Consider the following 23,226-nt stretch of genomic DNA (forward strand, 5'->3'; position numbering starts at 1 on the left):
AAACGGATATCGTAATCTTTAATGTATATTATTGAGATATATAAGCTATTTCGTTTAGCAGAAATTTTATATACGATACATATATTTTACATTATTTTATAACGAGGACAGATAATAATCATATTAAACGGCAGTGCATGAGATAATATACATTTCACGTTCAGCTTATGCACTAAGATTGAATAAAATATACCGTAATATGATGCAACTATTTTTATGAAATACGTTTTTGCATTGGTTTATAAAATTTCATTGCATTTCTCTCTGTATTTTTTTTCTTTTTTATTTTTTTTTTTATAATCACTGTATATTATCTATATTTTTCCCCTTGGAATATGACATAATGAATATCTTTATAAAATAAATGTTTCAATAACAAATGCTGCCTTTTATGAAGTAATCGAAACAAATTTCAAATACATTTTTTAATTGAACAAAATTTATTACGATCTTTTGAAGCAGAAATTATAATGTACAACAAAGGATATGTAGAAATTGTTAAATTTATTCATGCTGAATTTATTCTAATGCATTATGTCGTCGGGATAATATGTGTACGTCTCCGTTTAGTACCCTCGCAAGTTCTCGTTCGACTATGTCCGATGTCGGCGGCGATACAAACTTTCGACATTAACCCGTGCCCAAGTTTGTCCCTTCACACGCTACAATCATATTTTTGCCCGAGCGCAAAATTATCTAATTGCCATGGCTATAAAATATTGGCCTAGTTGCCGGATAACTTCGGGACTCAGTCAAATTAAATGCTGGCACGATCCAACTATTCCCCAATTTCCTTTTCGCTTCTTTTTCTTTCTTTTATAATATTATAACTAAAGACTTGTACATATGTAAAGGAGAAACTAACGTGCACGTGTACACACACGCGTAATGTATTTATATTCAATTCTCTTTTCGTGTGCTTTTTTCTTTTTTTTTTTTTTTTTTAATTTATGAGATAGATTAATTGAATTTTAAGCGTTGGCGCAACGTATTCATATTCTCGGGCGACGCAAACAAATTATTTCAATTCCGCTTGTTTCTTTGTTTGATAGGGGTGTCTTGTCGATATTGATGCCGATATATAACTCGAATTCCGATACGATCGATGTAACGTCTTCTCGTTTTGTTGAGATATGCAGATCGGCCTTAGCGCGGTGGTTATGGTACACCGCGTTTTGGATTTGCAGATGAGAGTTGGCTCAACCGTCCGAAACGTTGTTGGAAAAATACCGAAGTGAAGAGTAGAAAAGTCCGTGCTATCATATAAATTCTACCACGCGCGTGTAATTCAGCCGAGTAAAACGCTAGCCAATAAACTTGCACTCAAGTCTTCTCTTGCTTTCTTTGAATGCATTTTGCGGATGTGCTTGTATTATAGTCTGAGTTTCGTGCTTCTCGATATTTCCCACAGCGCGCTGTTTTTCTTTTATCATGCTTGAACTTATTTACCCATCTAAGCTTTTGATATCATATTTTATAACAGGTGAGCGAATTCACGCATTGCTGCTCCATACTCCGATATTATAGTAAATAGTATTTTCGCTTGGTATGCTCCGTAAAAGAAAAAAAAAATATATACGAAAGGAAATATGATTTTTTAATTAAACGTGTTTATCTTATTATTAGAACAATAATATTTTTAATATTTCTTTTTGCATAATAAAAGAACCAGGATTTTCTTGGTATTTCAGAATCGTTTAATTTGAAGAAACAAGATAATATAATACTTAAAATTTTTTTTTTTTTTAACATGTTGAAATTAAGTACGGCGCAGGGCTTTACTGCGAAACTCCACTCGGTTAGAAATAAAAGTAAATTACTTCTAACAATAAAATTATAAATCAATGCCGTCCACGTGGTTGCGTTTTTAATCGCGGGAACGTACATTCGTGCTTGCGAACTGTCACGAGAGCTGAATGTTTACGACGCAAGAGAAAGCGAACAGGGTAAACTTCTTTGCGAAACTATTATTTTCTCTTATGAGAAATTTAAGGTACGTTCGTCGAGGAATATTAACCACGTAAAGGTGGCCAGCAAGAAAGTACTTTCTGCGAATTTGGCCTATGCAAATACGGGTGAACAATCCGGGTAGGTTGAGTTTCCGAGCCTTCGCCTAGTGAAAAAGTTTGGACGCCCCGCGACGAATACTAATTAAAGACTTGCGGAATGAAATTAGTTAGCCGAGGGGTCGGAGGTGACTCTCGAGGATGGACGATGGAGTCCTCGACTCAGCGACGAAGAGCCGCTTATGATAATATAATAATACTTACTTGGGGCCTCGGAGTGCTACCTTCAAGCTCATTATGCGTTTAGTTCATAACTTCAATTGGATTCTTACTATCCCTACCGAGCCTGGGCTTTCATCCCGCCGTTGTCTCAAACCATCCTAATTATACAAGTAATTACTATCGCAAAAGAGAACGTTTCAACTCATTCATGGTTGCGATGATGCTGCATAAGCAAAGATAGTTTATCCCTTTTGCAGTTCAAATATTTTGTTCGAGATATTTGATTAAAATTTATAGTGCTCGTTATAATTTCCTCGCGGTGGAAGTCGTAATTTACGGAATTTAAACGTGTCTATCGTTACGGCACACGCACCGTATATCTTTTGGTCGTCTGCTTGCGGCCAAAATTTTCTCGCTGAGCCCGTATTCGGTCATTTCAATTCGATGCATTTTGAAAGGCGATTTACGACTTACCATAGGTAAATGCATTTTAGAAGAGAGAAAAGAGAGAAAAGAAAATATTTGTGTCCCTCCCCCTCCCCCTCCCCCCTTTCCCTCTCTCATCCCTTTCTTATTGCTACGGGAAATTTTCACGAGGTCCATACTGTCACTCGCCAGGCTTTGAAATCAATCTTAGTACTCCGGGAACATGATAGTACGACGCGGGTAAAACTTCTTCCTTCCTTCACCTCGGTCCATTGAAAAAAGGCTCTTGAGTCCATCTCAAGGTATCGATTAACAAACACTCGAACAGCTAGTGCTGCCTTTGTAGAGCCCGCTTTGCAGAGTAACCGTTCGTGGTAAAGCCGTTTCGAGCTTTCCTGAATGGCACAGTGAAAGCTTTCTGTGCGAACGACTCACCGAGTGTTGCACAAGAGGCGGACCTTTCGAACTCCACAGAATAACGCGACCGTGCGCATCCATTTGTGCGCGGTAGAATTTCGCCGACCTAATCGAATTCCGGTTGCGTCGGCGAAATTTCCGCATTCGCGACCGACGAGCGCGATATTTAATTTAGCAGCGCCGATTTAGTATTCATGACGAGGCACGGCCGTAGACGTAAATATAACGCTTTGACAGAGCACTTGGAAATATGTATCGATCCTTTGATTTTCTTTTCCAAAACCGAACTGATATTCTATTCGCGCCGAGTGGATTTTGACTTGTCAAAATTACTTTCAGCTCTTTGCCATCGAAGACTTATGATTTATTTAACACGCTTTTTCCTTTTCTTTCTTTCTTTTTAGTTTATTTCGTTTATTTTTTACTTCTAATAAACACGTTTTGTGGCATAAAGCATTAAATTTTCATAATCGCGTTTTCTTCATTTTTACACTCGCGAATATTTCCAGCGTTCCCTTTTGTGCATATCAACTTTATTACACATCTACATATTTTTTGGTAAAAATTCACGAAATTAACGGCTTAGAATTAAAAACCTAACTTTGAAAAGTTACTTTGCTTTGATAAAAAATTATGTAACACAATACACATAGAATTACATCTGCATTTCATTGCAGTAACAATTAAATACTTTTCACCTATGTTAAAAAAAAAAAGAAAAAAAAAAACTTTATCACGACAGTAGTCATGCTCTCTATGCTATACTCTCGTATGCAACAGAACTCTTAGTCACGTGTCAAAGCACTTACCTTCCGATTTAGGTGCGGGAGGTTTGCGAGTAGCCCAATTTGTTCGAATACTTCTGCCACCGAGCCATTGGCCGTTCATGTTGCCGATGGCACTCTCTGCTTCCTGAGAAAAGACAACGAGAAAAATCAATATTTCCCTATCGTGAGCTCGAGTGACGAAATTCACATATTAAAAGCGCGAAAGAAATAATTTTATTAATTATTAAATGTAGAAAATTGCATAAGTTTCAACTGTAGTTCTAGTCGTTTTTTTTTAAGCGTTTAATAATTTGCTTTATGTATGTTTTTGCGATAGTCTACATTTATACAATATTATACGTTTAAAACAATTGTTATTTTTCATAACATTGGTTTTCGATTTTTAATTAAAAATATTACAATTTTCTTCACGTATTTTTTTAGTAATACATTTTTTTTTTTAATTATTCAGTCTTTGTGTTATTGTAAATTGTTTATTAATTCATTTTTATATCAAAGCATAAATATAATCAAAGCAGTAACTGATTTTACAGAAAGAAAAGGGAATATAAAATATTTTCGCATATACGGCAAACAGTCATTTTATTTTACAGTGCTCTTTATCGAACGCGTTTGAATGGATACGATTACAGTTGAATTTGCAAAATTCTTGCATTACAATGCTATACTCTTAAAACACGCGCTAAAACATACAAATAAATGCGTGACATGAATACACCGGAACAAAGAAAATGGCCAATATTGTCACAAAATTCGTTACATAACTAACTCGAATTTTATTAAAAAATTATAAATAGTAATTGTAAAATAGGAAAAACGGGGGCACTATGTATATTTACATATTATAAAATGCTTCTAAGGGATTTTACCGAGAGGCGAATGAAAATACGCGTCGTTTCGTTCCCGCGAAAGCTCCTTTATTGTCTCTCGCAACGTCTATAACAACAATTGCGGGGCGTCGTAAGAACCGCAACGGCATCCGCGTGAGACGCAGGAGGATGTCGTCGCATTCACACGCAAAACCGCGGATAAAACCAACAGGTATGTTGACGTCAATATTATCCGCGACTTATTGTTGATTCAGCCGCAGTATCCCGGCGGCGTGGCCCTCGATCCAGGTCAACTTAATATACGTTTTGAAATTTTATTCGATCGACTGCACTCTTGATTCCTCGGATTTTCGTGAACCGCTTCGGGCGATCCGGGACATTTTCCATTGCGACATTGGATTTTTGAGGAAGGGTCGGGAACACCTTTGGTAAAGAAGAGAAATCACCGTCGACGTATACATATTTCTGCGCGGTACCATTAGCTATTTGCACAACTCATAGACATTCCGCGAGAAACATTTTTCACGGCGGTATCTAGCCCGTTTTCTTATACTTATTACACGAGTCATACTACAAACACAAATGTTCTTTTTTCTTTCTTTTTTTTTTTTTTGCTTATCAATTATAAAACTCACAAAAAAAAGCGAAAAGAAATCGCGTCTCTAAAATACTCGCAACACGTATCGAGAAATGAAAACGATCTGGCGTACATTATCGTTCACTATCATATGCACAAAGTTATACATTGTATATTCGCGTGACATCACGGCAACGGTATTCGGACGATAGAGTCGGTAGATTCACAGGCTGAGAAGATGGAGACCTAAAAATATTCTCGACACGAGGAATTTCCCGAAAAAGTTTACTATTCGAAAAGCTCTTTGAGTGTCAGAGACGAGGGGCGGATACTTCTCTTTTCCTTTCTCTCTCTCTAGCTCCCTACAGTCTTTCCCTCTTTGCAGTTTCCACGGTAGCAGTCTACCCTCTGTCGCTCTCTGCTTTTAGCCATTTGCGCCATTCGGGGCGTCCTTGGCTTTACCTTTGCCTCATCTCCAGTCGTTACTTTCTTCCACGGCGCGGGCTGCGCTTCAGCCAGTGGGGTTTTGCGCTCTTTTCCGCACGCTTCTTATTTCCCGTCGCACATCCCGCCGGCTAAAGTATTTCCGATTCGAATCACCATCCCCGATATGATGCCACACATTCGCGCGGTTAGCCTAGATAGAGCTCAGGCGACCGAATGCCCCGTTCTAAGCCGATTCTAAACTTCGGTCGATATCTCGACGCCTCTTCGACCCGCGACCCCTGAAAACCACCGCCGCTTGCCTCCTTCCGTCCGGCGTGACCAGGACGTTTACGTGGGTACCAGAAGTACCACCACCAGAAGCCAGTTTGCCTCCCGTTTCCCTCCCCCTCCCCCTCCCCTCCCCTTTCCCCTGCATTTTCCGCCGGTCGGCCAGTTTGAGCTGTCCAAGCACCCATCAAATCGAATTTTCTTCCGCGGTCAGCGGTGCTATAGACGGACGGGAGCGCCGCTTACCGACACCCAACTGTTTTACACGCATTATTAAGTCATGCGCCGGCACGGAGTAACGCGTTGTCGGATTACGTGGCCTTAACGCAAAACTTCCCTCCGCGCCAAACAAACTGTATAAAGCCAGATCGTAATAGACTTTGCCTCTCTTTGATTTGTCTCTTTTAAATTTTATATTATTTACAACGTTTTCTCTCCCTCTCCCCGCTGTGATTAATTTTTTAAATTTTTTTATTCGGGTTATGAAATTTGCGCGAACAAGGATAATACGGCACGAACAGCCTCAAGAAAGAAATATATTTCTTCGGAGCATTTCGCGTATTATTAATTCAATTTATTCGCACTGCTCGGAAAACTTAAGTAACGTTTTCAATTTTTAATAAAGACTATATGACTCCGTGGGCAAATAAAAATATGACCTGTTGTTTTAAAAATTCTGCGACCAGCCACACACGATATTTCTATTGCGTCAGAAAATAAAGACTATTTATTTACATGGCTGTGCGTATATTCAATGCCAGGTATCCGCGTGGCCGTTATACATCCGATATTTTGACTGCAGTTGTAAATAAAATAACGTGACACATACGAAGGCACTATTTTCCAATGCGTCGCAAATGACGTTCTAATTACTTTGGTTTACCCGTTCGGAAGAATGTAAATCTATGCGAATAAAAGCACGGTTTTGTGTATTTAAGGTCGCGAGTCACAATATCGCGCGATTATCGATCAAATGGTAAAGCAACAAAAGTTGACAATAACTAGAGCGACCTAAGCATTCGCGTAGTGTGTGTAAGTGTATATTGGCTATCAACTGGTAACAGGGGCAGAGCTTGAACTACATGACGGATCCATCTACGCATTGAGTAGACTAGACATCGACATTGCACTATATTCCCTTGAAAATGTTTTACATATTTCTTTCGAAATAACGCGCTTCGAAAATCACGATTTAGTACTATCTCGCTAAAAGATGAACATTCCAATCGTAAATCAATTTCCAGCGCGCACATGTAGAGAGAGAGAGGGAAAGAGGGAGAGAGAGAGAGAGAGAGAGCTGTTGCCAATACTAACGTATCGTTACACCTGTGATAAATGTCGCGTACGGGAAGCGCGAAGTGCACTGAAACAGGCAGTGGAACATTATAAAGCTTGGTATTCATTAAATGCAGTAGTTGAGAGTTAGGGGAAAAAAAAAGGAAAAAATAGCAACGGGAATCCCGGGAATTCGTATTTCGTCGTACATCTTAAAAGAACCAGGATGTTAGATGCCGGGCGATCAGAGCTTGCAATTTAGATACGTGTATCCGACGGCCGAAGGATATAGTAGCGGTGGGACCCAGCTCGGTGGATGGGGATAGCGGCGGAAAGGGAAGGGAAGGGAAGAAATTTTCGCGTGTTCCTCGAGGTTAACGGAGACACTCGGGAAATTTATACTTCGGCAATAGTAATACCGCGAGTGTGAGGCAGATGCCGGCGGTGGTCCAGATCGATAGGACATTAAAACAGAGGGGAAAACGGAGAGAGGATCTACCTTCGGGGCAGGCGACTCGACGAATAACCCCGCCATAAACGCAGGAAAGCCTTCTTTTACTCAGCCGTACATCTAACTTCGTCGTGATTTACGTCGCGGATTTTGGCGGGTCACACTAAAACTCCGGCCACTCTCCATTTAGTCCCGAAAAATGATGTTGTAAACCGTGACGGTCGAACCCTCCTCCTTATTTGATCAGCGAATGCCGGGAGGACGGCGTCTAGTTTTGACGTACTGCGAAAATGACGGATGTGATCTCACAGCTGTCGCCACTGAGGAATACTCGCGTTCTTTTTGTCTCCAGATACGATTGAAATTAAAGTACGACGATTAAAATGCTGCTTAGAAGAGAAAATTTATTTTGCCGTTATTGTCACTGTTGTTCTAATTGATATGGACATCTAATTTTTTTTTACGTACGTTCCTTACACGAGCGCTCGAATAATTTGACGTTTTAGTTTTATTTTTTTAATAATTTTTACGAAATAAAATTACGAACGTTGTTGTTTAAATTGATAATTTGCATGCTCCTGCTTTTTTAAAAATGCTTTTTCAACTTTCTTGGAAGTGGACGCATTCTGGTAAAAGAGAACGTTACAAGAAAGCGCGATGTGTAAAGTTTTCTTGTAAGGTCCGCAAGATTCTGAAGTTAATTCGGAATAAGTACATTTTTAGTAGTTAAGATATATCGATTGATACATACTTGGACTTATCTTATTAAACTTTTTGAATAGAAAGAATATTCTACTACTAAAAGGAATTTCTTTTGTTTTTGATGCCGTAAAAGCAAAACATAAATAAATAGCGTGGTTGTTAATGTCGTGTTTAAAAATTAAATTTCTTTAATAAATAGAGCTGTTTATTTTTTAACGAGAAAAATAATTTATTAAATGACAGAATTTTGTATTACATATTAATCTACTGTTTTAACATTTTAACTATAAATGTGCATAGCTAAATACGAGCGTGTCTTGTAAAAAAAAATTTTAATAACGTAGCTGAGGCTCGTGTTATAAAATCAGTTTATTATCTCAGCTACGATGTAACGCTAAATTTTCTACATTTTAAATAAACAAATTAAATTAATAGTTATATAATAACTTGCTCGCTTACCGCTTTTTTGACGAACGAAACAAATCCATATCCCTTGGACTTTAAAGTTTGCGGATCTCTAACGACTCTGCAGTCCCTGTAACATGTAAACATCATATATTCGGTGAGATAAGTTAAATATGCAGATAGAGTTTACGAGCATTAGATTCAATTAATCAAGAAATCTTATGAGTAGATAAAATTTTGCAATTAAATACATTATACTGTTATATCAAGAGGTTATCAGTTAAAAGTGCTTTCATTTTAATTAATATTTCATGTTATCTTTTCATATTTACATTACAAAATTAAATGACTTACATAATTATTGAATATTACATATTTCATATAATTTATATAACTTTATACAATTTTTTTTTTTTTTTTTTTGTTGTGAACATTGACAAAATTCGCACATGAATATAACGATGTTTATTATTTCCTCCGGAATTTATCCCCGTCTTTATTATTGGAATATTACGGTGCTAGTAGCAAAAGACTTCAATTTGTTTCATGCGCAATTGAATTTTGAAACGTTTATATTCCGTGGAAAAGTCTTGGCAACATTGTCGGGCGAATTGGATCTGGGGTTGACGGACCACCCCCGACGAATTCTTCCTCATAATTAAGATTCCAGTAGCGCCCGGCGGACAAAATTAGGAATACTGGAACGTCCAATGTAGCCCTGGAGGCTGCAGTCGTTTCGGCGAGAGCTTAAGGCGAGGAAATATCTTTTCAACCGATAGATCGGAGAGAAAAATAGAGAGAGAAAGAAAGAGAGAGAGAGAAAGAGAGAGAGAGAGAAAGGAAGGAAGTAACATGCGCCGCGAATAAAATTCCGCACAGCATATACCGACCCCTCCTTTCACTTCTGTTATCCAGCGGCTATCTAGACTTTTTTCGACCGCAATTGGAAATTTTCAAAAGACTATGTCGCGCGGTACCCATTATCAACTATGTACGGTGATTGATGTAGACGGAACGACGGAACTTTGATATATGATACTTTTCGCATACTACGGAATTAATTGCCCGTAGAAAAAAATTGCCGGTGTGAGGATGACAGTACTGATCTCCTTCCTTTATCTTCTCGTTTGTGATGGATTAAGTGCGGAAGAGCAGCAAGTAATTACAAAATAGATCGTTGAACGATACCTATAGACGTTTACACTAGATACATTTTACAAATAATAAAACATGATTGTTTCTCGTTAGCAGATTAAACCGATCGTTAACTTTGACAAACTTTTGTGATGTCTCATTAAAAGGTTTTCGTTCCAATGTCAATAAGTCTCTTTTTTTCCTTTTTTCTTTTTATCTTTTTTTATCTTTTTCTTTTTATCACTGTTTGTCCGTCAAACTAAAAGTATGTTTAGCTTTATGGACCTAAGTCATTAAAATACATAATGCGTATAACCACATTTTAATGTGTTAGATTTGAAAAGTCTCGTAAAAGTGATGTACGCTGTGATACACGCGGGATGGAAAGCGAAGAATAGGCGGTAAAGAAAAAAAAAGCAAAAGAACGACCTCGTTTAGGAAGAGAAGGCTTCAAAGAAGGTTTGTCAAAAGGAAGGCACGTAAAAGGGAATAAAAGAGAAGGCAGGCAGAATTACGCGCGTTTCAGGCTGTAGCCAGTCGGTACTTCCACTCTGTGCATCAATTTGAATGCACACCTGCCGCGGTTTCGCCCGTAATTAAAACGATTAATCGATCAAAGGACGTATCTGGGCGGAAGCGAAAAGAGTGAAAAAAAAAAAAGAAAAAAAAAATTGTACCATGTGTACACCTTCACTAATGAGTAATGATATGGAATAAATTAATCCGTAATGAATAATATGAAACATCGTTGGTGAGGGGGGGGGGAGGTGGTAGTAATGAAACAATTTCAAATCCAATGTTTCCTTGCCGTGGGGAATAAAATCGCGAAATGATCTGAGGATTGAAGGTGAATATTAAAGCGGCGCGTCATCAAGCCTTAATTAATCTTTATTGGAAATCGGTTGCGAATTGATTGTGACGCGGCGAAGTCACGAACGTTTGGAAACAAGTGTAATCTTTCTGCCGAGGTCACGCCGCGCGTATGAATATGGGCGCATAATTTTAATCGACGACGCTTCCTCTCGCGGCGATATGTGCGTCGGCGTCAAAGGGTTTTCGAAGCCACGGGTATACCGTACCCGATTGTTTTTGCGCCGAACGCTCGGCGAACATCGTAGTTTACGAGCTTGGAATGTTGAGTGGTCAATATAAGTTAGATGTAGAACACGCCGCTAGTCGCCCGCATACGCCGTTACCCACACCTTCGCATACCTCACAACACCACGTATACAACTCGCGCCGGTTCCATCGATATAGGGTTGAGCCGCTGTACGTTTCGTATAGCGGCGCTTACCCTCTTCCCCTTTGCCGTCCGTCTTTATGCCCATTCCTCTAGCCGAGCTGCCACGTAGTGCGAAACAATTGGCGCGACGGCGTGCCCCGTGGATTTACGTTCCTCACCGCAAAAAATCATAAATTAATGCACGGTTATTGACGCGATAAATCTCAGAATTTAATTCAGGTTCCGTCGAGTCTTGTCGCACGACACGCCGTTCCTCTCGTCCGTTTTGGCCGGTGATATAGCCGCGACAATGCCAGAGGCTCGCACCCTGGCGGGCAAAGCCTCGATAGGATAAAGAGTAAGTCTGGATTTATTGCCATCGAGCCAGTCGAACACGATGGACGTGTGGATAGAAAAGGTTTTGCGTTGGCGGATTGAAGAGCAGGGAGGTCGGAGGGGAGGGGGGAGGTGGGAGGCGATGATTCAAATTGCACGCTGGACGTATATCCGATATGACGAATCCCGCATAAGTGATTTTCTCGGTTTATCAATTGCGATATTGCGCTCCCACATAATATTGTCGTTTATTCCCGCGCAACGAGAAGTATCTTAAATAATGAGTAAATATCGATTGTAAGATGTAATTTATGTTCTTATATAGAGACATGTAATATATATGTACGTATATGATAGAACACGTAACGCGAGAGAGGAAATGACGATATTGTGTTACAAAATTTCTATAGCTGTAGGGAAATTTGCATCCAAGGATACACCGTAAGTTCAGATTTATTGCCGTCGACTAGGTCGGGCGTGATAGACGCGAAAATGGAAGGATGGGGTGTGTCGATGTTTCAAATTGCGCGCTAGGGATGTAATCCGCAGAAAGATTGCAGGCTTGTTGTTCGTTCTATCAATTTCGAAATCTTGATTCTACGTTGTTTATATAGGTGATATCTGTTACAATTACACACCTGCGATTGAGCGCTTACTTTTCTAAATTATTATTGTTTTTGAGACATTTCGTTTCTTTCACAATTACATAAGTAAAGTCGTGCTGTATTTCACTGTTTAATCATCATAGATAAAATATAACAGTAAAAGACTTCTTCTTCTTCTTCTTCTTCTTTTTTTTTTTTTTTTTTTTTCTTTAATATTATCGCCTTGATTACGGTTCTATTTTTACATAGTAATTTTCTTAATGTAACTTTATTCTCCTCAAAGAGGTCACATAGTTCAATCGTTTAACAAGTTTCTAGATTTTGTTCTCTGTAATCTTAAAACAAGTATAGCTTGTGAAATTCCCCGGTGGTAATTTCTTTTATCTCGCAAAGTAAATTCCTGGGATTGATAAAAGCTACTGGCCGGTAGTTCAATTTTGATAATTAACATGCGATTCACTTGTACGGTATTTACTTAACAATTGCTGGTTTGCAATGCCTGCTGGACGTATTCTGTTCGTAAACACCGTACTTTTGCCAGAATGCTCGATGCATTTCAACAAGTCTAAACCGGTCTTCTCGCCTTTCGCATTTTGTTCGCATCTTTTTCCTGCGTCCCCTCTTGCCTATCTTCTTTTCATTTATTTTCCTCCTCGTCTAATGGGCCATTTCCCTTCTGCATTCATGCTATTCCCTTCCTATACATACGGTTCTATTATTTTGGAAGCATTCAAATGTACTTGATAATATCATAATTGAATTTTACTTCACAAAAAGTTTTTCCTGATATACTTGGCATGAAAACCGGGCATTGATAAAATTTTTCATTCGCGACATTCGGTTTTTTCCCTGCGATTAAACGAATGCATATTTTTAAAATAATCATAAAATTAAGTTCAAATTTTAAACCGCATTCTTTTTAATTTCTAAAGCATTTTCATATAATATATTTCTACGTATGTGTATAATTTTTTTAATTTTACGTTTATTAATGCAGCAAATTTACACTTAATAAAATTTTCTTAGATGATATTTACGCCACTGACATTATTCGTTGTTTTACATAATAAATAAATAAAAAAGAAACAAAATCTTATATTATCAAACATTATACGTTATGTGAGTTATATTTTCAAGATCTCCGGTACGATCTTCTACGTTTAACCATGCGTGTCGTAAAGAATATGTAGCCAATCTTTATTTCCATCAGTAGAAGCCCCTACGTTTCTATCAGTGATCGTTCAAGCGTTCCGCCCCGTTCTTATTTCGTACAAGATATTTTCGATAAGGCCGGAGAGGAGCAAGGAAAGAAAGATCGTGAATTGACGAAATCGTGTCACGACCTCATCAGTTTTATATCCTTAAGCCGCGAAAACTTTCGCGTATTAACCTCTATTCCTTGATGCCGCTTTTTCATCTTTCATACTGTGCCGGTTCCTTTGACTACGTGCTGCGCAGGCAGTCTTTCCATTAGCCGCCGGAAAAATTCAAACTCATTAATTAGGCGCTAGGAATGGCGCGTCAGCATGAAAATCTTTGTACCGTAGGATCTGGGTCCTTATCGCCTGGGCAACGAAGATTGAAGAACACCATTTTCAAGCGGGCGGGAAAGGGGGCGGGAGGGAGAGGGAGAGGGGGGAGGGGAGGGGAAAGGGGATCCTGGGGTATGAACGTCTGCGGGAACAGATTCATCAATCTACCTACAAATAATCGCTGCAGAGTGCTATCGTTCATCAGCATTTGATCGCTATTCTCGGACGCCGTTTATCGATTTCTGTATCAAGGGAATAACAACTTATCTGTTTACAAGGGATAGAAATACCAAGTAGAGTAGAACGTTTATAAAGCACGCGACATTTTACGATGACAAATTGATGTTGTGTCATTGAAAGAATCCAGAATAAAATCAGGTCGGACGTGTCGATTTAATTATTAGTTGAATGTACAATTACATATCTTACGAGCTTCGCACGGTCGCGGGCGCGGGCGCGGGCGAGCGTCTATGTGCCCGTTGTTATATTCGAAATATACGTAGGTACGTAGATAGGAATTTTCAACAAATTGCGCATAGGCTTCACCTAGATTGTAGATTAGTGTTTACACACGTCCAGGCCACAAATTTAATTCTTTGCTTTTATATACGCTTCTAACCGCGCACTATTATTTTCGGGTGCGCTACAAGGGAAAGCCTTTATCGGAAATATTTCGAGTTTAAGCGGCAAGTGGTATAGTGCAGTTTTCTATGCTAGCGGGAGTTGTTATCTTCCCTGTTCGTATAATGAATCCCGCGGGATGTAAGTTATGAATTTATAACCCTCCCACGACTTCGGCTCGAAATATTTTTGATAAGAAGTTACTTCTCTCTCCCTTTGATTATGAAATGAGGAGATTCGAAACCTTAACGTACTGACACGTCACGGACCGATTAATATCGAAATTCCTGTTTAAGCAAAACATTTCGTCATATTCCTGAAATATTATATTCCGTTTATATTTATCGTCGATCGTTATATCCTATTTTATTATCGATTTATTCACGTTCAAGTAGAATATTTACGGGAGGGCAGGAATGTGCATTCTGCATGACCAACCAAACCGGTTAAAGTTTACATTATCAACAACGTTAAGAGTGTTTATAAAGCATTAAAGACCAGCATTTTAACGTAATGCTAGTCAATCAAGTGGCACGATTGTTTACACAAACTTTGTTGACTTTAAGTAATGTAGCACAAGAGTACTTTATTCTCTCTAGAAACAAACTAACGCCTTTTTATACTCGGAAGTATATTTTCTCTTAATATATCTTTAATGGCGGACACGCTAGTCTCATCTCGGATTGATTTCGTAAAGCGCGATGAATAGTCGATATGTCTATTGATATCCATAGGAGAGATTGGCACAAATTGGGCGTAGCTTTAATGTTTTCGCGATTTCCCATTTAAAACTCGTCGAAAGTGTTACGTAAGATAAGGAATTAGGATCCATAAATAAAAATCATTTCGCGCATTGATGGAAACGGCAGGAGATGACCGTGTGGTTTACTTAATTTTTACAAAGTGCACTCGATACCGAGCCAGCTAATTGTCGATGGGATAGGTCGGGTCGATGACGCAGGGTGGAGGGCGGGCCAGAGTCTCAGACAAAGTCGTGTTGGCACCGATGCCACCCAATGGCCCTCGAGAGCCCGGCAAGCAAAGCTTCCTTCGATTTTGAGATCGCGCCGAACGAACTCGCGCTTGTTGTGGAAACGTTTCACCGTTTTCAACTTCTCGACGGCATGCCGCGCTCCTACTTTCATCGCTGTAAACCGCTTATTAATGTCTCCGATACGTAACACGCGGCATCAGCACTGGCCATTACTGAGCCCCTTTTCATCCCTGCCCCCGATTTACCCTTCCGTCCCTATCGTTCTCATCCCCTTTTCGCGATAGTCACCCCTATAACCAAAGGGTTAACCGGCCCTCCCGTAAGCGAGATTATTACCTAGATAGCTGGAAAATTAACTGCAAAATGCGCCGTTTTACCCTGCTGGCGCGCGAGGTTATGGTAATTTTAATAACATATTTATTACTCCCTGACTGTCCTCTATTTCTCTCTCGCTCTCTCTCTCTCTTTTTCTCTCTTCCAATGCCCACACAAAAGGCAACACTGAACGTTTGTAGGCGAGGGCAGATAACGCGCCGCTGATTACACCAGCGCTATTTTGCAAAGTTCGCCGGAGCCGAATTCGTTCGGGCGACTCGCCAGGCATCGGTAATTTATGTCTTTTCCCTGCAACGATGCGTGATATGTGTATAATGTGTGCAATTTTCAATCCGAATTGATCCACGTATAATCCATTCACTAATACAATTTGCCGAGAGCACTATCGGTTATTATAATATAATCACAATGTCAGTCTTTTTAAACCAGTACATTAACAGGATGAAGTATTTGATTTAAAAAAAAAAAAAAAAAAATCGTGTAAGCTTTAATATTATTTTTGTGACTATCTCGCGACTGCTCGAAACGAATATACGAAATTATCGCACGTTAATATAATTTTTACACAAAGATTTTTAATTATCTGGCGGGCTTCGTAAAACTTATTTAAACAATTTATTTACTCTTCGTCTTTGCGTTTGCGCATATAAAAAGAAAATAGGTTAAGCAAATTAGAACACTAAAAAGAAACGAAAAGTGTAATAATAAGAAGAAGGAAAATTTATAGAAACGAGGATATTAAGGATATTACGATAGGGCCATCCGATAGAAGTATGGAGCAAAAACATATGATAATAAAACGCCGCATCGTGGCGCAAGCAACGATGATGGCGGCTCGTAGCCCTTCTTCACGGGTCGAGTAAAACTTCCGGCTGAATGGTAAATGCCCGAGTATTTTCTCGAATCGATAAGCTGCATGGCACATCTACTGATGACGATAATAAGTTTATCCCATCAAACCCGGCCGGAAAGGCTACAAGAATACACCGCTTATAATTATATTCTCGTGAATTCTTAGTAAATCGCGATTATATCACGTAATTATTAATAATGCCTTTATTTTTATTGGGTTAGAAAAATCTTTCTATATGAAAACGATCCCGATACAGATCGAAATATTAAGTCTATCGTTTACTTTTAACGATTTGTATCATTTTTTATGAGCTCGATAAGAATTTCAGGCTGAAGCTCTGATGTTGATTTTGTTTTCGGTTCGCGTGTATATCTTGTCTGTTTAGCACGAAATACAATTTGAAAACAGGCGCAGAGTCACAAGCGTATATTCGAATCTGTGACGCGTTTTGCCGACGCTCGTTTTACGAACGCGTCGCTATCAGCAGGTGACGTACATATGCGTGTTGTAACACTTGCAATATCCTGCACGCTGTCGAATGGCCGGCACTCAAGCGTGGCTATTAACCCACCTGGTATTTCCACGTTTTGAGATATGAGAAGAATCTGTATTTTCTCTACTTTTTCGTTACCTGTTTTTTTATTACAATTTTTTTTTTCCTTTTTTTTTTTTTTTTTTTTCACTCGTATTCAGATTATTTATTGAATCCATATGTAGCCTGTTGACGTGTTTCTCTTCTTCATTTTACGATGATAAACGAAGTATTTGCAGTTATTATAAATTATGGAACTGTTTTATAAAATGTGAAATATATATGAGAGTAGATTTATACATTTTCAGAATTGCATTTTTTATAAGTTTGAATATATTTTGATGCATATACATATATGAATATTTTAAATATGTTGTGCGATAAGAGTATTAAAAATATAACTTAAATTAAAACATCTCGACGAATCTGATTAAAATTAACTAGCGTGTTCCGTGTATTCCGAGCCGGAGTTTAATTAATCAATTTTTGCTATTAAAAAATTAAGAGGTTTTTTTTTTATCGCACTTGCTATATTTCTTGTTTTTTCTTTGCCTCAGAAACATTATGTTCCTAAATATCGTAGTAACTGCAAGGGTGATATTTTCCTCTCTCGTGGATGATTCTTTGCAGCAGTTACATTTGTCGCGCAAGAAAGCTTGCAAAATTAAATTCTTGACGGAAGTTGCTTCTCAATGCTTACAGAATTTTCAATGTAAATCATTTTCGCGAATAGAGACGAACCGTTTAGCGCCGATGATAAACAAACGTCCGATGTGAATGCAATTTCCATAATTTAGTCTCGCAAACATAATTAAATTTCAAACGCAATAGCTCGTATCGTGAATAGTATTATGATACGCGATATTAGTTACGAAATCGTTTGACGCTGCAAAGAGATTAAGTCCGCTAGCTTTCCTGGTGCATTAGCGAGGACAAATCTTGTGATAATTTATTCATACTTTGCAGAATATAAAATAATAATTCCAGAGTCTCTCGAGTCGTATTGCGCTAATTAAATCATAAAGGGGCAATAGGTAGACAAGTGGTAGTTACGGATTAAAGTGATGATTGTACGTTACTTTTCAGTGTAATTAAAGTAAATTGCTATGATGAGAGTTAACAACGAATTGGCTATAGTTTGAGAAAGTTTGCATTTAGTCGAATACGAGCGAGGATCGCGGCACGTGAACTTAGAACCTCCTTCCGTCGAGTTAACTTTGAGGGGAGCCAAAATAACGAAGGGTTAAGATAGCAAGTACAAGGGGACGCAATGTCTTTCTCCCCTCCCCCTCCCCCCTCCCTCCTCTCGATATGGCTTCGTTAAGAGGATTAGACGGCTTTGAAGTTACGTCAACTGAAATTGTGTTAAATCGAGCAAGAAAGTTGCATTGAGAATTTTTTACGCGGCACCGACAAGTGGATAAAAATTCAAGTGCTGTAATTATTTTCCCCAGATAATATCTATATTTAAAAATATGTAATAATTCTTTTGCGGCATTATACAGTAGAGTTATTTGTTGAAATTGAAAATATATTTTATTTTCTTTTTACGTGAGAATATAATAATAGTAGGGTTGCCGTTAATATTATTATTAATAACTACAGACAGTTACAATTATGGAAACCTTATGAAAAATGTATGCTCTTATAAAAACAATTGTGCAAAAATGATTACAGCCGACAAAATTGGAACGGTTATCGTTTGCGAAAGGTCATAGTATTATTTTTACGTTAAAGAAAATTCTTACGGATATTAAAAGAAGCGGATCCTAGAAATCAAATATACGATATCACATAGCATCCCTGTCTCGCAGGAGTCTTCTTATTAAACTTGATAGCAGTTTTCTTAGCTATCAGTATTTGTTTTAGACATAGGTGTAAGCGTAGAAACTTCGCACCAAACTTAGTCTTTACGTCTTTCTGAAATTGCGAACGAAGAAAATTATCGACATACCCGTCTTAACTGTTGATTAAAACATGGTAGTTAATGTAGGATATTGAATTGACTTGATTTAAGTACTTAGACATAATAGATATACTTTCCTTGCACTTTATAAAATTATATCAACGATCGATTAGGCGTGTATTAAATAAAACTTCAATATATTTTATTAGAATGTACGTTTGAAACATAATTATCTTTTTAATATAAAGTATTAAATGTATCGATATACTTTATTTATTTTTAAACTTACCCGAGTGGAAATTAAGTCTAACAAAACTGCCCAGCACAAAGCTAGCAATGTAACGCTCAAAACGTTTAGGAACTAGACAATTACTGCTGATTAATAACAAGCTGGAAAAGCTGAATATCTAAACATTTTTCGCCGCGTGCTAGTTTACTACACGTCCTGACCTCTGTCTACGCGCGCTTGACTTCCGCGGCCACTGACCGCTGGGCCCGCCAGACGCCGCGATCAGCAGCGGAACACGTGCGCGTGTTACGTCAGCCGGCAGCCATCATTGTTGCGCAACATGGCGGAGGCCGCGCGGACGGATGGGCGCGGGACGCGCGGACGGCGGGCGGCGGACGCGGGATTCGGCTGGCCCGGCGGACTCGGCATCAAGCGCGCGTTAGCCGCGCGTTAGCTAAGTACGCATAGTAAACTAGCACGCGGCAAAAAAACGTATAGATATCTAGTGTTTTTAACTCGTTATTAGACAGTAATAATTGTTGCGCTACAGACAGATTTTTTTATTTTTAATTGATGATAATAATTTTATTTTTAATAGCTGAGGAATATATCTAATCTGCGCGATCTAATCACCGGCTACAATCAGAATAGCTAGATGAATTTCTACTCGGATGTTAGCGAAAGATAAATATATAACCATAGTAGAGATATGTTTCATTTTTATTGATTAAATATATTTCTAATTATATAATATTATGCAAGGTGTCTTAAACAATATGTCGCTCTTGAATACTATGAGAAATTATAATCGAAAACGAAAAGTCGGGAGCGACATGTTGTTTGGAACTTTCTGTATTCATTTTGATTATGTTTAATACGTACATACAACGTGTGCATGCGATCGATTCAGAACGGATATAACGGCAAAACAAGAACTATGTCGTGTTCTTAGTCGAATTCCATGCAAGCGTGCTCGTGGCTTGGAATGCATTTATCCGAATCTTGATACAGAAATTTATTTCAGCCATTCACTCGCGTACATTTTGTCTTAAAAGAAAATTTACATTTGAACTGTGTGACAATCGTTTGGAATTTTGAATTTTATGAAACAACCAGCAATTTTGTTTTACAAAGGTTCTAATTCTTGCAAATAGAAACTTAACAGCTGATTATACTATTTTCCTTCTATATGCTGTTTATAATTAGAAATATGAAAGTATTCTGTAATCCATTTATTAAGTTGGTAATTAGAATAATATTTAATATGGGAAATGGAATTGCAAGTAACTTTTGATCTCACTTTCAACTTTGACCTAAACTTTGTTAATTTAAGAAAAAAAAAAAGAACATAAGAAAAAGAAATCTAAGCTCGATTGTGATAAATCTTGTTTGAATTTTCTTAACAAAGGTATAGGGTAGGTAATTATTAAAATATCGTTAAGGATATCATTTTCTGTTTGAACGAAAAAATTTCGAACTCAATTTTGGGCAGGTAAGACAATGGAAAAACAAAGTTTAAGTAACAAACGTAAAGTTTCTTGTTCAAAGTATAAATCAGTTTAAAGGTTATCAAGAACCAAGAAGAATTCAAAATTGGATTTTAAAAGCGTTAGGGGATGGTTATTGATTGATGTCATCTATAATAAAATTATTTTTTTCAAACTTAGATACAGATGGAAAGAAGTCAATTTTTAATTTCGAGATACAAGAGAAGAGAAAAAAAAATTGAATAAAAAGGAGAAAAAGATAAATATTTCTAAAAATATTGATATTAAATATTAATATTTCTCAAATAGGTTTCTGCGGTTCTCAAATATGTTTTTTTTTTTTTTTTTTTTTTTTTTATTTATAAATGAGACTTTTTTACTTTTCCATTGTTCATGCTGCTACCCGAGCGTATCAATACAGATGTTTCGTATGACTGGAAGGAACTTTAGCGGACGTTAACTAGCGTTGAAGCGTACTGATTAGCATTATGTACGAAATGTTTCAATCAGTATAGATTCAACGTATCCGACAATGATGTTATCAATATAATCGATAACGTGTCTATATTCCTCTATATTGAATAAACTCTTTTAAATAAATTTTGTTTAAAAATTGGCAATGTGTTTGCATGCGGATAGAAAAGGTTTATAATGTTTATAATAACAGGCAACTATAAATATACTTTCAACAATATTGAAACGCACGTGTATAAACCTCGCGTGTTTACCTATGCGGTAAATGTAAATTTTTCTCTGCTCACTGCGATTCAATAAAACACGTTACACAAGAGGACAAATAGAAAAATGAATTGAATTGCATATTAAAACAATTTATTGTTATTTTTTTCTTGCTTTTTTATATTTTTTATATATTTTTGTTATACCGAAGTAAAATATACATAATGGTTTTAATCTATATTCGATAATGTTATTTACGCATCCAATAACATGATACACATATACCTAATTCGCATATATACAATTTACATTTCAAAGTTTATCGAACTGCCTGGGTATGTAAATTTTGCAAAAATAAGAGACAGCTACAACAAATATTTGCATCGACAACTCGAGATAACGAGTAAGATATCTATGAAAATTCAAACTCGATTCGTATATAGCTTATAAGAAACGTTCTGCAAACACGGAAACATTAGTCGTTTATTTCCTAAACAAAATTCGAACAAATATTGTTGGAACATTGGATACATCTGCTGCCATCCAGGAAATCCCCCGTTTTTACCTTTACCGCGCACTTATGTGTGCTTTCTATCCGTGCGGAAGATCATCCAATATTTAGTGGTCGTTGGACGGGATAATAAATGTCGGTTCGATTGCAATACGTGCACGTCACGAGCGTAGACCCGATTTCGTTCGGTGGCCCAATCAGTCGAACCGCGCCTGATTTAATGCGTTATTTTATTAGAAATCTATAAAGCTATCCAGATTACGCGGGGAAAGGTTTATGGCCTGCCGCCAACCCACCGAGCTCGCCCTCTACCGCCCCTTTCCACTTCGACCTGAACAGTTCTCTCTTTCTCTCCCTCGCGACATCCAACATACCAGCACCACCACCGACTTCCGACTACCACACCAACGAGTCCTAGCCGATTTGGGCGTCAGCCACCCTTCTTTCGGTTCCGCCAGTTAACGTGTCTGCTCTTCCAATGTGGCGGAAGAAAAAGGACTCCCTGGTCGACTCGGCGAATTAATTTATGCGCGATTCCTTTTTATTTGGGTCGACCCGCGGCCCGACAATTTCCACTCGAAATAGGCGACACCGATGCTGCGCCACGAAAGAGACGCGACTAAACCCTAGGCATTTTTCCGCAGCAGAATAATGACGATTAATGCGCATAGCAAAGAGGTCTTGCAAATTAAAAAAATAAAAAATTAAAAAAAATAAAAAAAATAAAAAATCGGCGGATCAACGAGCATTGACGTTGCGATTTTAATGGACTACATTAATAACTATATTATTTTTCGTATATATTATTTTTATCTTTGCGTGATTAGGCAAATCGATAAAAGAGACAAATGTGATGCAAATTTTGAAAGGTTATTAGAAAAAAGAAAAATTGTCTACCTCGAGCTTTTACAGTCAACGTAGAGTGTATTTCAGGAAACGATTGCAGAGGGTGCCAGAATTCTCGCCCCGGAAAATTGAATTCTCCGCTTTCGCTCCCATCCATGAATTTCGTCATCATAAAACAATGGACATAATTTTGAATCCCGTATTATTCACAGTTCAAAAACTTTTCTTCCGTATTGTTTTTCATCTGTAGCTTTCCGCACAGGCGCATCAATAAATTTATGCACGAATAGCCAAAGCGTGATTTACTGTTCATCGAGAAAATCCGAGATTGAAATTCGTATAGAATATACATATTCCGGAGGAAAAGAATATCATGACATAAATGACACGTACACTCAAGCGGGGAGTAAATTATATAAATTATAAATATACCTACACAGTATAAAAAATTAAATATTATATAAAAAAATAAGAAACTATTATTGTCATATACCATAACGTCCATCGGCAGCTAACGATTTAACGAACGGTATAATTTATTTCCACTAAATCTGCGAGCTGACGTGTTGCATTTAAAAGTGCCTTCTATAA

At 37.9% G+C, this 23,226-nt stretch overlaps 1 protein-coding gene across 8 annotated transcripts in view; it reads right to left on the minus strand.

The window, feature by feature from the left end:
• Positions 1 to 23,226, minus strand: part of LOC139113430 (nucleolysin TIAR) — a 461,769-nt gene that overhangs the window by 37,129 nt on the left and 401,414 nt on the right. For all 8 annotated transcript variants that reach the window (XM_070674611.1, XM_070674610.1, XM_070674616.1 and 5 more), the window contains 2 exons: positions 8,868 to 8,943; positions 3,881 to 3,983 (listed from right to left, as the gene is read on the minus strand). In XM_070674611.1, coding sequence (XP_070530712.1) covers positions 3,881 to 3,983; positions 8,868 to 8,943 — 179 coding nt within the window. The remainder of the gene's footprint in view (positions 1 to 3,880; positions 3,984 to 8,867; positions 8,944 to 23,226) is intronic.

This window comes from Cardiocondyla obscurior, linkage group LG02 (genome assembly GCF_019399895.1).
Source record: "Cardiocondyla obscurior isolate alpha-2009 linkage group LG02, Cobs3.1, whole genome shotgun sequence".
Taxonomy (NCBI): Eukaryota; Metazoa; Arthropoda; class Insecta; order Hymenoptera; family Formicidae; genus Cardiocondyla; species Cardiocondyla obscurior.